This window comes from Cyprinus carpio, chromosome A23 (assembly GCF_018340385.1).
Source record: "Cyprinus carpio isolate SPL01 chromosome A23, ASM1834038v1, whole genome shotgun sequence".
Classification (NCBI taxonomy): Eukaryota; Metazoa; Chordata; class Actinopteri; order Cypriniformes; family Cyprinidae; genus Cyprinus; species Cyprinus carpio.
Window position 1 is genome coordinate 16,431,884 of NC_056594.1, and position 17,377 is coordinate 16,449,260.

Below are 17,377 nucleotides of genomic sequence, written 5' to 3' on the forward strand. Positions count from 1 at the left end.
AAGAGACCATAAAGTTTGAAGTCTTTTAATAGAAGTTCAGGTCTTCTCATACTGCATTCACTATGTACTTTAACACTGAAACGAAAAGCATTGTCTCTTTATATAAAATTAAAATAATGCAACACATTTGGCAACATAAGATAACGGCAGTTAATGTACCTCATTTGTTCTGGTGTTTTTAAGTAAAAGGCACCTGTTAAAAGGCTGAATAAGATGATCGAAAACAGCTTCTTATTGGATAGGTCAGGAACAAGGTGTAATATTCTTTGTGTTGTTTTGAGAACTCAAAAATAAATAATAAAATAAATTAAAATCATAATAAATCAAAAAATACAAATTAACACAATTAATCTCAAAGTATTTAAAAATTCTTTAAACTCCTTTTTCAGTCCTGGCATCTGATTTAAAACACAAAAAATGGGATTTCTATAGTAAAACATTTTAAGCAATCCGAGAGAGACATTAGAAAAATAAATGTGATAGGTGATACTTGTCAGTGCATATTTTAAACAAAGTTACAAAATGCCTCAAAACGAAATTCACGAATGACTGTAAATTATTACAGCTATTGTTAGCAGAATAAATATTCAGAATGAAAATTTTTCAAGATAAAACCAATGAGTTTTAATTCCAAATGGTTGCATTTGGCATCTGTTCAGTGTGCTTTTTGTCTCAGATGTGGTTCGAACCTCTCATAGTGTAAATGTACGTCACTAATTACACAGCCTGTCTATATGGAAGAAAACAAATTAATGAAATTATTCCACAAGTTCCAGAATCCCGATGACATCTTTCAGTGACAATGACCGTCCTATCTATAGCCAAAGGACTCATGGTAAAAAAAAGAAAAGAAAAGGTTTTGCCCTGCTTGGATTTGCAAACATGAGTCTGTTTGTTCCCATGGTGTTTTGCCTTTGGGTGTTTTGGTGGATTTTCAGCACTGGGCATTAGAAAGAGAAGTCATCTACTTCTTTCTGTGGTCAGTGGCGTGGCTGTTTAGTGTAGTTTACAGTGAGCAGCACCATACAGTGCAGATAGAGGGAGGTCTCTGACTCTGGTCAAACAGGAAGGAAACAGAATACCACAATAAATGTGCAACACACTGAACACAGTAACTGTCATCTCAGTTTCAAAAGCAAAACACTGGTTTCTTCTGTTATTTGTTCATGCCATTCAACACAAACCTCAACTGACCAATTAAGAAACATTTAGGGTATATTAAAAGCTAACTTTAGAGTACATCTATGTTCAAATACTGAATACTGTGCAGTACTCACTATACTAAAAAAAATATTTAAACTGTAATTAGTAATATTAATATGCTATACTGTTATCCCTTGTAATCATCTAGAATTGTTAAATTTTGGGTAAAAAAAAAAATCTTACATTTTGGCAGGTTCATTCATAACACTGCACTGCATTGTGGGATACAGTATTCTTGGCAATGCTTTCAGTTGTACACTAGACATATTGTATTGTCTACAGAAAAATGTGCATACAGAAACGTTGCAAATGAAATTTTGTTCAAATTATCTAATTAAATATGCACTAATTTGCATACATATCCAGAACAGAAATCTGAACACTGGATAAGGCCAGGTTCAAAATTCTTATTTCACATTAACTTTAAATGCTTTTCACAGAGGGGATTTTGCACATCTGTTTTTATCGCTCCATAAATCAGAAAACACTTTCAGCAGCCAGAAAATGATTTCACCATGTTTTTAGGAATAAAATGTTTTATAACATCAGACAAATGCATATTCAAACCCCTCTGTGCAAAAAAACAAAAAACAAACCTAAGAAAACAGATAGCAATACAACTGTAAAGTTTAGTGTATGTAAGTTCTATTTAAGTGGAGATTTCTGGGAATTTTTATTTTATTTATTTATTTTATTTAAGAAAACAACCTTCAGAGTAGAACATCCAGGTTTTCATTTAGTTATTATGACCTGGCGTGAATGCACCATAAAAGTAGCATGCTAGTACGCTATGCTGAACACAGCCTTGATCTTATGGCTTGTGTACCTTTAAGGTGTGTTGAGAACTGCAACCACTGTGTGAGCCATTCCCGGCACTGTCCGGGACTCAGACGGTCAGGATTCAGTCCTCTCGTGTAACACGCCTAGGAGATGTGATATAAAAATAGTCTTAAAAAAATCACAAAAGAAAGTCTGCTTAAAAAATTTAATAGGCAATAAAGAGTGACCCCTGACCTCTCTGAGCTCCGCGTCATTTAATTGGTGCACTCCTAATCGAACAATGGCGCGGTCAAGCTGCATGAGTTCTAAGGCGTGGCTTTTCAAGCGTCGACGAATCCAGAAGGCTGGGAGGCGGGGCGTCAGGAAAAGCAAAGGACACAGGTGCCTCTGCAAATACATTTTAAATGAGACAAATACTAAATAACAAACATTAAAGTGCAGTTCATTGTTTAACTAGCCGAATATTTGAAGCTCACCGTCTGATCTGCATACATTTTTCTGATACCCAAGGGAGGCCCAGAGAACAAAGTTCTCACTGCATGGACATCAGACACCACAGGATGGACTCCACTTCGGACCTGCAGACACACATTTATATTTATTATTAAGTCAAAATCTAAATAAAATTATAAAGGGTATGGTTTTGCATATACATCTCAACATTATGAATTAGCTCATGCTACCTTACTGCAGAGCTCCATGAGGCGGCTTTTGAGGCGGCTGTCTTGGACAGATGTTGACGTGCTCTCTAGCCCTTTGACTATAGCCCAGTGGTGCTGTGCTCTCTGGGTATGATACACCCCCTGAAACTCCACCAGCTGCTGTGGGGTCCAGAAGTGCCGGATCAGAAGCTGGCGAGGATAGAGGTACCTAGAGGATGATGCATGCATGTGATCAGCTTAGGACAAGAACGCAGAAAAACATCCACCTGTCCCTATTTAATAATAACAATAATAAACTATTATTATTGAAAATATTATTAAACATTAAATTATTTTTCTATATTACTGTGGATGGTTTGAAATGTGTAAGGAATGATAGGGGTATCGTCAGCTGTTTAAATTCTATTTAAATTCAATTCTATGTTCGTGTTGTTAATGTGTGACGTGTTTTTAAGCATTAATGTGAAAGTGGATGTATTCATGTCACCAGTCAACGACAAATGTCTGCTCTGACAAACAGAATGGACAATAAAGTTAAAGTTAAACTAAACTAAATTAATGTAAGGTCATACATCCCAGGTCAGAAAATACAGAAATTTGAATAGATACAGAAAAATCACATTCCTGAGGATGGAAGTATCATCAGATCAATGACTGGAAGAGTGACAGATAATAAAGGAGACATGCAGTATTCAATCAGTGCAAAAATACTCCATAATTGCTAAAAAGGCAAAACACTGAATAATCAGCGTAGTAAGATGCTAAATACTCACATAAGGATGAAGACCATATAGTTGGCAAAAGGAGGTATTGATAAGATGACCAATGGGATGGCTTTGATTAAGTCCCTGCGTACCTGAAAGCAACACACAAAAATGATAACAATTTAATACAACAGCAATATAGCCCATAAATGTCTGCTTCAGTTCTTTGACCCACCTGCCTGATTTTCTCCATATCACGGTAATGCAAATTCTGGTAATCTGTTTTTTCACTGAGCATGCAGACTACGATTCTTCTCACTTTCTTACCATCTTGAAACAGGAGTCGGAAACCTTTATAGAAAATCATAAAGCCTATATGATAACACATTTGCCCTGTTAAAAATTCAGTAATGATTTTAAACATATATTCACTCTGACCTCTCATAAAAGTGTGATAGAGAGCGTAAAATCTTGGAAAGCGACGTTGCAGGAATCTCTCATATTTCTCATTGGCCCATTTCAGACCGGACACTACACTTCGACCAATTCCATGTCTTGCTTGTGAAGGTGAGTAATGTCTAACAAACCACAAACTACTATACATACATACATAAATAAATTTGTGAGATGTTATAACAGGGCAGGGCATGAACTGTATTTCCTGATAAACTCTCTGGACAACAACTAAAAGGAGGACAGACAATGAGAAATATTTCCAGTGGCTCCACTTGTATAATTCATGATACATTATCTTCAGTATCATTTTATAACGAGTCTATATGCAAGAAAACCTAGCTGTATGGTATGCACACCACCGCTTACATATGATCGATCATCCTGAACTTGTTATGAATAGTACCTGGATGTTGTGGAAACGAGTCTAGGCGTGCAGAGGCTTGCTTTGACCCCGACAGGTCGTTTTCCGTACAGTAAGACCAGTGAAGCTCCGCGGCACACCCCTCTACAGGACAGCGCCATCTTGGACTGAACAGCTGACAGATTACGTGGGCGTGTCTTCAGAAAATGGGATGCAGGCGCAGCGTTGTGATTGGCTGCTTCAATAACCGCAAATATAGCACCCAGAACCGTTGAGAAACTGCTCTGATAGCACACCGCTTTTTATTTATTTTTAATTTTTTTCAATAGATACCGTAGTATTTGTGTGATTGGAGTCCTCATTTCAAAACCCTATTAGTCTTCTTGGCTCAAGCAAATTAAAAATTTATATATTTGTACACTGCTGTTCAAAAGTTTGGGATCAGCAACATTTTGAATGTGTTTTACAGAAGTCTCTTCTGTTCATCAAGGCTGTATTTATTTGACCAAAAATACAGAAAAAAAACGTAATATTGTAAAATATTATTACCATACAAAATAATGGTTTTCTATTTTAATATACTTTAAAGTATAACTTATTTCTGTAATGCAAAGGCTATTTTTCAGCATCATTACTCCAGTCTTCAGTGTCACATGATCCTTCAGAAATCATTATTATATGCTGATTTATTATCAATGTTGGAAACAGTTGTGCTGCTCAATATTTTTTTTGGAACCTGTAAAACTTTTTTTCAGGATTATTTTATAAATAAAGTTAAAAGCGACAGCACTGATTTAAAATAGAAATATTTTCTAACAATATAAAAGTTTATTATCACTTTTTATAAAAAAAAAAAAACAAATAAAAAAAAAATAATAATAATAATTCTTTCAGCAAAAAAAAAAAAACTAAATAAATAATAATAATAATAATTGCTGACCCCAAACTTGTGAAGGTAGTGTATATTGTTACAAAATATTTAGACTTTGAATAAATGCTGTTCTTTTTAACTTTTTATTCATCAAAGAATCCTGAAAAAAGGGTCACAGGTTCCAGAAAGAAATAAAATTAAGCAGCACGGCTGTTTCTAATCTAATTTAATCTAACTGAATTGAACTGAATTGTTTTATTTAACTTTATTTTATATAAAGCCGTTTTGCTAGTTTTTTGTTTGTTTTATTTGTTTTCTGTCTCTATTTGGAAAAGTGTTGACCATAATATATAATTATGATAATATTGTAATGACGAAACAAAGTAAGGTTTATAAGCAGTAGGTCACGTGACATTCTACAGTCAATCAAGTGGAGGGGAGCACGTGCCATACCTCAAGACTACAAAAGCCAAGTTGTAAGTATTCTGACAAGATAATGCTATGTAAGGAAATTAGAAAGTATTGCAAGTTGTGAAGAAAAATTGCAAATGTTTTTGATCGAACTACTTTGACTTTTGGCGTTCGACGTCCCCTTTTTCAAGTGCTTTAACTTTCATGTATAGCACGAGCCGCTTTTCTACTAATCATTGTGTTTTTTTTTAACTTGGCTTGTTTTTAAATTGGGCGTATTTTATTCAGGGTGACATTTTATCGAAGCCAACGGAAAACGCAAGGTCAAGCGAGCTACCCAAGTCCCCAGAAGGCAGCGAGCATGGCCTCTGTTAGATTCGGGAGCAGCGTCGGTGCGTCTGGAGTCAGCTCTGATCATCAGCAGCATGGCTGGAATGAAGAGGACGGTAATTTAGCAGTCGGGTTTATCACAGGCCTACTATTTCTGAAGTCACAATATTACAGTCAAACACGTCCATCTAGCGCGTTCACATAGAAAAACAATGGACAAGTAGCGCAGTGGAACGGAAAAGGGCGTCCTGTGTGAACCATCCAGAAAAACAACCAAGTTTTATGATGGTGCTTCTTGTTTTCACAGCTTATGGTGAAGACCCTGATGACGCCGGTGACCCCAACAGGCTTGTGCAGTGCCCATATGACAAAAACCACCAGATCATACATGTTCTCAAGTGCAGGAAGGTGGGTTATGGCTGGGGATGGACCTTCTCCATGTGTTTGTTTTTGATATCGTATTCATTGACATTGTGAAGGTGTTGTGTTCTTGGCATTGGTTTGTTTTTTCTTGACAACGTTGGTGTTGTGAGGACGTTATCTGTCCACCCCCATCTGTTTCAGAACCACCCCAAACTGGCTAGTGAACTGAAGACTTGCCCCTTCAACGCCAGACACTTGATTCCCAAACATGAGCTGTCTCATCACATAGCGAACTGTGAAGACAAGAGGACACTGAATGCTGAAGATGGTTAGTGTTGCATGTTTGAGCTTGGGCTGTTAGTTATATTTTCGTTGTTCTTTCATGGGACAAAAACAACTGCTTTTGTTGTGGTGTTTGGATGAAAGTGAGATGAACCAGTGAAATCAAAATGTTGATTTTAAAACTACTGTAGTTTTCCAAAATCTTGACATTAAAGATGCATTCATTTGTCAATCAGGATCAGTGTTGGGGAGTAACTAGTTACATGTAATTTAATTACAAAATAAATGTAACTGTAATCCATTAGTTACTGAGAAAAAATGTGTAATTAAATTAGTAACTTATGAAAATGTTAAAGATTACAAAGAGGGTTACATCTGAATATTTTCATACACCCACCCCACATATAGATTTAATCGATTTCTTTCCTGAATTGCATTGACTGCTCTAAATTGAGACACCAATGTTTCAGTAGTTTAGGACACCTTTATACGATAACTGTTTTATTTCTTATTTGGGTTTATGTATATGCTTTTTTTTTTTTTTTTTTTTTGTAGATTAACCGTTTGATGCCCCTGTTTCCTGTCATAGCTGTACAAAGATTTGATTTCAAAAACCGTATCATAGCTATTAAACTTTCTTGTTATGGTTTTAGAATTTTTATTTTTTTTATGTTTTAGGAAATGTAGAGCTGCTGGAGAAGTTTCAGGTCCCTGTTAACACCTGCGCAAACCCTTCATCCTATGAGGACTGGGAAACAGGTCTGTGACCTGTTGCGTTTAGTTTTCGTAGGCTTCTGACTTTTCACTACTGTGGCACTGCCAGTTTGCCTTATTTAATGTATAGTTTCTGTATTTTGATTTTGGTTTAAATGAATAAATCCTTTCTTTCTGGATGATTCCCTCTGTTTGGTCCTATGATTGCAGAGGCTGATGATAATGCTGCTATGTTTGTCTGGGGTGCATCCAACAATCAGCTTGCCCAAAACAAGTGAGTCCTCATGTTCTTTTTCCTTGACCTTAAATCCTCTGACCCAGTAAGCCAAAAAAAGCAGTGTTTCTGAGTATTACATTTTTGGGTAAATTACCCTTGTAATGGTTTGATTGCAAGTGATCGTTTAACCACTAGGGGGACTAATTCAAACATACTATTTACTTATTCCTGCATGGAAAAAAACATGACCCTTGTCTGATGTTTTCTGACAAAACAGGGCTAAAGTGACTCCACTCAAGTGAATTATAATTTATTTTATTTTTTTGCTTTACATTTGCACTCATGCTTTTGTTAGGCCAGAGCCATCTACCACCATCAGTTTATCCGATGGACTTAGGGCACCACGGACTCTTCCATGGAAACTCTGTAAGAACTTTTATACTGTATTTCAATCAGGGGTTTTAGCTTTTAAACTAGCCTGCTCTTCTGTCCATGGGAGTTATTAACGCTCCTGTAGATGGCAGCAGCACTCTTGGCTGATTCAACCAGTCCTGTGGCATTTTATAAACCAAGACTAGTTGCATAAACACAGCCACTATGTTAAGACTGTCTTAAGAATTAGTTTCACAAACTAGTAGTAGACCACGGATAATCAGTCTTTTCAGATTTAAATTAGACCAATCTACTTTTTGTAACAGAATTTAAGAAGTTATGATCAGTCTTGGGGGGGGGGGGGGATAGGATAACTTTAAGACTAGTCCAGCCAGTGTATGCAACCTGCCCCTGAGTGTGTGTGTGTGTATTTATTTAACATTATTGTCATTCTCACTACATTTCCTCCCTCTTTTTACTAAGGATGCGTCACCTCTGGATGGACTTCACCTACTAATCTTACTTATTTAATACTTTAAGCCCTGTGTGATTTTTCTAGCCTAACTTGTTTAAAGTATACTTATATTTTAAAGTTTTTAATTTTAAAGTGTTGTGAATTTTCCCTTTTCCTATTTTCTACAAGTTTAAACACCGTCTGTAAACTGTTATGGTCCATGTGTAGAGACGCTCCTTATTAAAGCAAAGAATTGGGTGTAATATTTCAAATGAGACGCCATTCAGTGCCAATCTTTCTGGACCATTTGCTTTCCACTTTTTGCTTTGTGGAAGTGGTTATCTTTAATCTTGACCTGTATGATTCATTAAAGATTTGCAAACCTCCATTGCATTATTTATTTTATTATTATTATTATTTTTTTTTTTTTATATATATATAAATTACAATCCCAAATTAAGTCTAATACAACTAAATTTAAAATGAATACAATAACTTTAAACCAAACAAATCCAAACCCGTAAAAGCTTTGTTCGTCTTCGGAACTCACTTGCCCCCATGTCGTTCCAAACCCGTAAAAGCTTTGTTCGTCTTCGGAACACAATTTAAGATATTTTGGAAGAAAAACGGAAGGCTTGAGACTGTCCCATAGACTGCCAAATAAGGTCAAGGTCCAGGAAAATATGAAAAGCGTAGTCAGAATAGTCCATCTGCCATCAGTGATCCAACCGTAACGTTATGAAGCGACAAGAATACTTTTTGTACACGAAGAAAACAAAAATAATAACTTTATTCAACAATTCCTCTCCTCTGTGTCTCTCCAAATCAGTGTATCGTCATTTTGACAAATCTGAGCAGTACGCAGGCGGCTGCACTGTTTGCTTTCAAACCAAACGACACGGCACTTCATAGACACGGCACTTCATAGCGTAAATACACGTAAAAAACGTGTCCTTGTAGCGCGGCTGACACAGAAGAGCCATACGGCGCCTGCATACTGCTCAGATTTGGAGAGACACAGAGGAGAGGAATTGTTGAATAAAGTTATGTTTAGTTCGTGTACAAAGTATTCTCATCACTTCATAACGTTACGGTTGAATCACTGATGGCAGATGGACTATTCAGATGATGCTTTTCATACTTTCCTGGACCATGACCCTGTTATTTATTTGGCAGTCTATGGGACAGTCTCAAGCCTCCCAGTTTTCATCCAAAATATCTTCAATTGTGTTTCGATGATGAACAAAGCTTTTACGGGTTTGGAACGACATGGAGGTAAGTGATTAATGACAAAATTCATTTTGGGATGGAGTATCCCTTTAACAGAATTTTTACTTAGGTTTTTAATATTAACATTAACAGTTATAATTACAAACACTAAATTGAAAAATACAAATTACATTTATATGATTTTGAAATATATTTTTTATATATATATATAAAATATATAAATATAAATTTTCCAAAAGAACACATAGAAAAAACTTTTTTTTTGTGTATAGAGTAAATTTTTTACACTTGTGTTTATGCTTCAGTTTCCACAAGAACACAAATACAGGATTTTTGTAAATAGATTAATCTGAGATTAATGTCAGTACATTAACTAACAATAGTGTTTACAAATTAACAGATTGATAAATGCTGGAAGTTGTTGCTTTATTGTAAGTCTTAAAATATTTTTCTTTCCCTACCATTTACTTTTTTTTTTTTTGTGGGAGATTTGTCCTCACCCACAGTGTGCTTTGAGCATTTTTAATTAGTGTGTGAAAGTTTTGTCCTTTTTCCGTTACAGTGGCTTATTTGAGTCCCAGAAACGATGGGCTAGTGTAACCCTGTGTCTGTGGCAATATGAATGGAGCATGAGTTAGTATGGCAGGGCCACAGGTCTGCCCCCTCTTCCTCATCTTCTCTGCCTTGTTTAACCCGCACAGACAGCTGGCCACACCAGCTCTCCCCTGCTAGCTGCACTGACAACAGACATTTGCACAAATGACAGGGTCTCTGTGTATGCGTGTTTGCGTAGGCACTAGGCAGGGCTGATTGCTCGCCCCCTCTGGCGCCTCTGTATCTATGTGCCTGTTAAACACAGCTGTGTAGCGCTTCCTTTGGTGCACTATTGCTCCGAGGAGCAGTTTACAATCTCACTTTCATTTTTAAACTTCGCGCTTTGGGCATGTGAGCAAATTAAATGCAATGCTGTTGGAGTTTTGTGATTCTTTGATTGTTGCATGATGGTTAAAATTCAAGATTATATCCTATACCTAATCTAAAAAAAATTTTCTTTTTTCAAATGCTTATGTAAGTATACATGCTTTTTGTTTTATGACCTATTTATAGACAGCATAGAATATTTCTTATTTTATAAATGTATCTGCAGGGCCTTTGAATTAATTGTAAAAAGGCTAGAATTATTAAATATGATGAAAGAAATAATGACCAAGTATCATTACTTAATATATAGACTACTGTTGAAAAGTTTGGGGTCAGTAAGATTTACTGTTTTTGAAGTCTTTATGCTCACTAAGGTTATTTTATTTGGTGATAAAATACAGTAAAAACAGCATTTTAAAATATTACAGCTTAAAATCTTAAAATGAACTTAACATTGCTTTATAATATATTAAAATTTAAAATCTATTTAATGTTTTGAGAGCATTTCTTACTGTGATGGCAAATCATTCTAATATGGTTGTATTTTGTGCTCAAGTAACATTTATTTTCGGTGTTAAATGAATGTGTTGCTTAATGTTGAACCTTTTTTTTTTCAGGATTTGGTTAATAGAAAGTTCAAAAGAACAAGTTTTTGTTTGTAACAATTTAAGTCTTTACTATCACTCTTAATTAATTGTATGCATCTCTGCTGAATAAAAGTATTAATAAAATAAAAAAGACTGACCCCAAACTTCTAAACAGCAGTGAACTTAAATATTATGGATAATGCTTCAGATAAAGAACAAAAATACAACTTTTAAACCATACATTTCTTCTTCTCCTTCTTATGAGCTTTTATAATATAGCTTCATGAATGGTATTTGGGAAATGATAAAAATAATAACCTGATGGCACCACAGTTTTCTTCTCCCATAGCACATTAATATGGGATAGAATATTGCCCCGTTCCTCAATTCTTTAATCTTAAGCCATAACTAAATCAGATCTGAATGCAGAGACAAATCCTAGATTACACACAAAACATGCTGCAACGTGACTAATAATTTAGACCCCTCATTTGCATCTGGTTTTCTCCCTTCCAACAGATGCTGAAATTAGCCAGCATAGTCTCTCACACGCTTCTATTCGCTCAGCATTTTATGTTTTGACACAAGTGTGTCAGTTCATCATTAGCCATGATGGTCTGCAGAATAGGACCGTCTAGAAGTGGGGCACTCGTACCCATCAGCTATACTGATAGAAAAATAATTTTTCTCATTTATCTGGGTTTTAAAGGGGTCATTTAATAGGCTATGCTTGGAAGATAAAATTGGACATGAATGCATCTTTTAGAGCAGAAAATAGTGGTGTTGTATGAGTGTGGTTCTCTGCCCTTGCTCTGGATTGCTGTATACTATTCATAATTTGCAAATGTATTCTGTCCTTCAATTAATTTTCCCCAGAGAGCAATTCGAGCAGCCTGTGTTGTCTTTCCATTCTGCCAGCGTTTTACAGTTACGTCAGAGAACGCCTAACATCAGCGTTTGGTTGCTGTTTACTGGACCATTAATAGTTATTTAGTAGAATTTCATAGTTCAGTGGAATTCAATGTTTGCCTCTTTTTCTCATTAGTATGACTTGGTATCATAATTTCGACTTCATAATTTAGCTTAATTATGATTGTTACTTTCAAATTGTCAATTTCAATTTATGACAGTGTCTCAATGTTGACTTGACTTAACTGATTGTCATGATTTAACTTTTAATTTTAATTATCTCATAATTGACTTAGTATCTCAATTTAGATTATTTTTCCCCTACATATCTTATTTTCTCTTCATTTCCACTTTTTATGTCAGTTGACTTTCGTTTTGGATCTTAATTGTATCTCAAAATTGACTTAATATTTTATTTTGATTTAATCGCGATTGACTGTCAATTTAAATTTGTCATAATTGACTTAATATTTTATTTTCGCTTTTCAACTCACAATTGACTGTCAAAATTTTGTCTTAATTATGACTTATGTCATAAAGATTTACCAAAGCATGTTTTTTCTTATTTGGTAGAAACTATATGCTATAGCGTTTAATTCAGTGAGTGGTGCCCGGTTCCCATCTTAAAAATAACCTATTTTTACATTTTAAATTTTAATGTCAAAAGTCTGAGTTTGTATAAAAATGTACCAACTTTGGCTGTTAGGGTTAGGCAGTAAAGCACATTGCACTGTGTGATCGGTTGTATGGCATATTTTAAGTTGTTTTATGTGTACAGGTACGTATTTGCACAATATACACATTGCAAAAATAGTAATATGAACATCCTACAGATTTTAGTCCTCATCAAGACATTTGTGACACTGGGTTAAAATAAGTTTTCATTGTTGTCTTCAGAAAAGAATGGTTTCATCTGTTTCTGCTGGTATTTCAATGTTGATAGTTTATCAGTATGGCTAGCAGAACGATAAAGGGGAAAAAGACACTTAAGATGTTTGATCTTTGGACAAAATGGATTTTAAAGAAGATCAAAGTTCTTTTCTTCAGTGTTCTCTATAATATTTGCACTAAATTCATCCAGCTTAAAGTTTTCCCCTTCCAACAATAAAACTTGATTTAACTTTAACAAGATTTTATCTCATTTAATGCAGAGCAGTGACATACTTAAATCGTTGTCATGCACTTAAAGCATTCAATATTTGCTTTAAATAGTGCTCTCTGTGTTTGTGAGGGTTCCTGAAGCCCAGACAGTACAGTCAGTGGGGAAAGGATGCAGTGTATAATTTGCATGCAATGTGATAATTAAAGGACTCAGAGCTTAGGTTGAGGTCTCCACACCGTCTGGGTCACCATCTGCGTAAGCACTGTGTGAAAGAGCTGTTCAGAAGGACTTAACACGCTGCAGTTTGAGACAGCGTGTTTGAAAAGGTTCAGCAAGACGTTTCTGACAGTTGGTAGATATACAGCATGAATTTGATTACACCACTGTTCCTTCAGATTCAGAGGACCTGCTTCACACCACAGGCTCACAATCTCATTTCATACAAATTCAACACACGATATTGTTTCAGCAATCAATTGTAAAAAAAAAAGACCTCAAAGAACTTCATTATATTAATTATTATTAATATTGTTTCACTGTTAATCTTTTAGCTAGGCAAATTATTTTGTATTTTCTTATTTATACTTAAAATGATATACAGGTGAAATTATGAAATAATTTCTGTTAAAATCATTAGATCAGGAAACCTAGGCCTCCACTGAATATAGATTCCACACATTAACAGTTTGGATTGGAGAACATTTAATTATGTGAAAAGAGCACTGGACTATGTGGAAAGCTGCTGCAGATTAAAATAGACACTAAATTATATTTATTTAATAATTAAAATGTTTGTAAAGTCATGTAGCTTTCACTCGTGAACCTTTTATGTTTTATTATGTTGAACCCAAAGACTCTTGAGTTTCCCATCTCAGGGTAAATCAACTCAGTTCAAGTATCTTATTGAAATGGGTCCCTGTGCTTTAATGCATTTGGTATATTTACATTATGAGTTGTAACAAATGTTTGTTGTTGTTTTTTTTTTTACTATAAGTTTAAGTTAAATCTGTAATACGAAAAAAGTTTTTTTTTTACAGTGAAGATTTAAACGGTAAATTCATATTAATAAATAAAATGCAGTGTCAAGTTTTGTTTGTTTGTTTTGAAATTCAAAGTATGTCTGCCTCAGATGACTTAGATATCGACACCCATAAAACTCTCGTAGGCCTTTCATCAGAAGATAAAATGTGTAATAACATGCAGCCAGCAACTCAATCTGTCAGTTCTCACTGAAATCTAGTTATGCAATATTTGGTGTGCTGTACAAACATTTGCACTTTGCAGTACAGTGGCTGGGTTTAAAATGCCTTTTGCTGTCAATCACATTTAGATTCATTGGACGGAACAAAAAGGAAGGGAAGGGGGGAAAAACAGTCTGCCACTTCCTGTTCCTCACACATCACTGGAGTGATGGGTCGCTCTGTCCTGACTGTGATGGAAAGGTATTGCAGCTGTTACTCCCAAATGCTGAGCTAAAGTCTGCGGCTTGTGGGACGACGGGGAGCGCATTAGAGCATTTGCATTTGTGCATACAAAACAGAGATAGACATTCAGAGGGATAGAGAACAATAGCAACTATATCTCGACAAAGCAACTGAATTAGCAAGATGAATTAAAAAGGATGAGAAAGCTCAGCCAGGTCCACTGTCTGGACATCATGGTGCCTCATTCAATTAAAATCTATTTAAAGATTTAAATACTAGCCTATGTATGTTGTTTTTCTCCAGTGCTATCATTGATAAGAGGTCAAGAGATGTTTCTTTGGGCTAACACTTCATTTATTTGTCTATCCTCTGTGTGTGTGTGTGTGTGTGTACACGTTTTTCTATCCCAGTGGTTACTTAAACCTGAATATACCGACCCATGGGGAAAACAAGCTTATAAATCATACAGAATGAGTTTTTTGGGAATGTAAAAATCCAGAAAGTTTTCTGTGAGGGGTAGGTTTAGGTGCAGGGTGATAGAATATACAGTTTTTACATTAGAAAAACCATTACGCCTATGGAGTGTCCCTACAAGGATAGTAAACCAGACTAAACCAGATTTAATCTGAACATCAACGTTAGTTAAGTTCACTGAACTAATGTGCATGTTGAAAAAAGTGATCTGTGACATTGTACTTTATTATGCTGAATATATTTTTGTGTGTGACTGTTAATGTGTGGTGTAGATGATGTTATTTTTTTTGTTTTATATAAAAAATTATGTATATGTATAGTACATTTAATTAGGAATTAAATGATGGAATTATGTAAAAATGCTAACGAATGAAATCTCAATCATTCACATTTGCAAAAAACGTAATGAAGCCATAATGACTTCAAAGAACTCTTCTGAATGAGGGATTTATATTGACTGTATATTGCATGCTGAGTGTCAGTCGAGGGTAACTGAGGCTATGAGATGGTGTGATTAAACGCAGCAAGTTTTCCTCCCCGAAGTCACGCAGTTAGTCTTCAGAGAATCTTTTTTAGGCTGTGTCCCCTGTGGCTTTTGGGCAGACCCTTGATTTTGTATAACATTCTCTCAACGATGAATAAAAATACTGATTACTTGTGGGAGTTAAAGCTGTCAGATATGATCTAAAAAGAAGAGATTTCATAGATGGTGAATGGTTTTGGATTCACCTCAAAATAGTTTAGGGCATCGTTATAATTGTTTCTCTGTCAGTAAGTCTCAGTGACAGTTGGTAGCAAACAGTGACTTCCTGTGCACAAAGTATTTCTCTGGTAGGCCTACTAAAGAATCACTGTAAAAAATCCAAATTTATTTCTGTCTCTTTGAGCTTTACACAATGGCTTGTTGCATAACAGGTTAAGGTGGTTGCATCCCACCTAGACCCTTTTTTATGCTTTTACATTTATGCTAACATTTATTGTAGAGACCTCACATTTTCTCCCTCTTTTCTACTTTGACATTTCCCCTGTTCCATAGCCTTTCTCTAGCTCTGTCAGTTCGTAATGCCACGTCACTTCTCAGGACCGTACCGCTGTCTGACAGCCACTACCACCGGGAGTGACCTTTTCTTCCATTCCTTTCATCCATGCTACCACTCGCTCTCCCTCTATCTCTAAAGAAGGGCTGAAGAAATATAAAGCAATCATGGCATCAATCATTCAGTGCCTCTCTGGGGAAAATTCATGAGAACCCGTAGCAAGATCTCTTCTTAGTTCCGTCTTCAAGATTTTCATGATATTCTGAGGGAGAAAAATAAGATATGCATAAACGGCATGATCTAACTGCACAGACTGAAAAAGTTTCAATTATTTATTTCATGACTGTGAAATATTTAAAATATTTAAACACTAGATATGCATAAAGATACCTATCCATAATATATATTCATCCTAGACAGGCACAGATGGAATTTGCGATATAATTTTTTATTTGCACTTCATCAAATTAGCATATATATGTACAATATATATGCTTGTATATGTGATTTAAAATAAGTTTATTATTTGAATAATTTCTTAAATAATTTAAATGTAACTTATTCCTATGATAGCAAAGGAGAATTTTCAGCGTTATTACTCATTACTCATCATTATCTTTCAGAAATCCTTCTAATATGCTGACTTGGTGCTCAAGAAACTATTATTATTATGTTATAATGTTTGTGCTGCTTGATTTTTAATTAGGGCTGTCAAATGATTAATCACGATTAATCACATCCAAAATAAAAGTTTTGTTTACATAATATATGTATGTGTACAGGGTATATTTATTATGTATATATAAATACACACACATAAATTATATATTTAGAAAATATTTACATGTATATACATTTATATATATTATATTCTTATATTTTATATTATATATAAATATATTTAATATATAAACATAACATATTCTTCTTAAATATATACATGCATGTGTGTGTATTTATATATACATAATAAATATACACAGTATACACATATATTATGTAAACAAAACTTTTATTTTGGATGTGATTAATCGTGATTAATCATTTGACAGCCCTATTTTTAATACATATTAAGGCTTAATATAATCTAATCTAATATTAAGACTTAATATAATGTATTAATTATAACTTCATAAAATAATTTCTTTCAGGATTTTTTTGATGAATAGTTTAAAAAACAGCATCTTTACCATCACATTTGATTAATTTATTGCATCAGTATACTGAATAAAAATATGAATATTTAAAGAAAGATCCCACCTGAGCCTCCTGTTTATCAATCAAAAACTGAACAATTTTGGATTATGCTGTTTATAGTATGAAACCAGCATCTGTGTGGTATAGCAGTGCATTACAAGCAGTGCATTATTTTCATAAAAAGCACTATGATTAAAAAAAAAAAAGCAGCAGTGGCCGGTTTTGTGTGTGCGGTGGGGTGTTATGAGCTGAATGTCCTAGGATTGGGGTCAGTGATATAGCATGCAGCCTTAATCTCTAATTTGGATTATGGCTC

At 34.8% G+C, this 17,377-nt stretch overlaps 2 protein-coding genes across 3 annotated transcripts; one reads left to right on the forward strand and one right to left on the reverse strand.

Moving 5' to 3' along the window:
* Positions 1 to 365: 365 nt before the first annotated feature.
* On the reverse strand, positions 366 to 4,367 carry letmd1 (LETM1 domain containing 1). Its single transcript, XM_019078246.2, has 9 exons — positions 4,209 to 4,367; positions 3,788 to 3,945; positions 3,585 to 3,700; positions 3,419 to 3,501; positions 2,667 to 2,853; positions 2,460 to 2,561; positions 2,218 to 2,370; positions 2,030 to 2,126; positions 366 to 1,054 (listed from the first exon to the last, which is right to left on the reverse strand). The coding sequence occupies exons 1-9, from the start codon at positions 4,325 to 4,327 to the stop codon at positions 981 to 983; spliced, it is 1,089 nt and encodes a 362-aa protein (XP_018933791.1). The 5' UTR covers positions 4,328 to 4,367; the 3' UTR covers positions 366 to 980.
* A 991-nt stretch (positions 4,368 to 5,358) lies between these two features.
* On the forward strand, positions 5,359 to 8,568 carry LOC109061099 (gametocyte-specific factor 1-like). 2 transcript variants are annotated; one of them, XM_042713458.1, is made up of 8 exons: positions 5,359 to 5,513; positions 5,737 to 5,894; positions 6,086 to 6,186; positions 6,343 to 6,469; positions 7,102 to 7,182; positions 7,348 to 7,411; positions 7,710 to 7,780; positions 8,210 to 8,568. In XM_042713458.1, coding segments are annotated over exons 2-8 (531 nt in total). In that variant the 5' UTR covers positions 5,359 to 5,513; positions 5,737 to 5,809; the 3' UTR covers positions 8,212 to 8,568. The 2 variants fall into 2 exon arrangements, with proteins under 2 accessions (XP_042569392.1, XP_042569391.1); XM_042713457.1 differs by having other exon boundaries at positions 5,479 to 5,540.
* Positions 8,569 to 17,377: the final 8,809 nt, after the last annotated feature.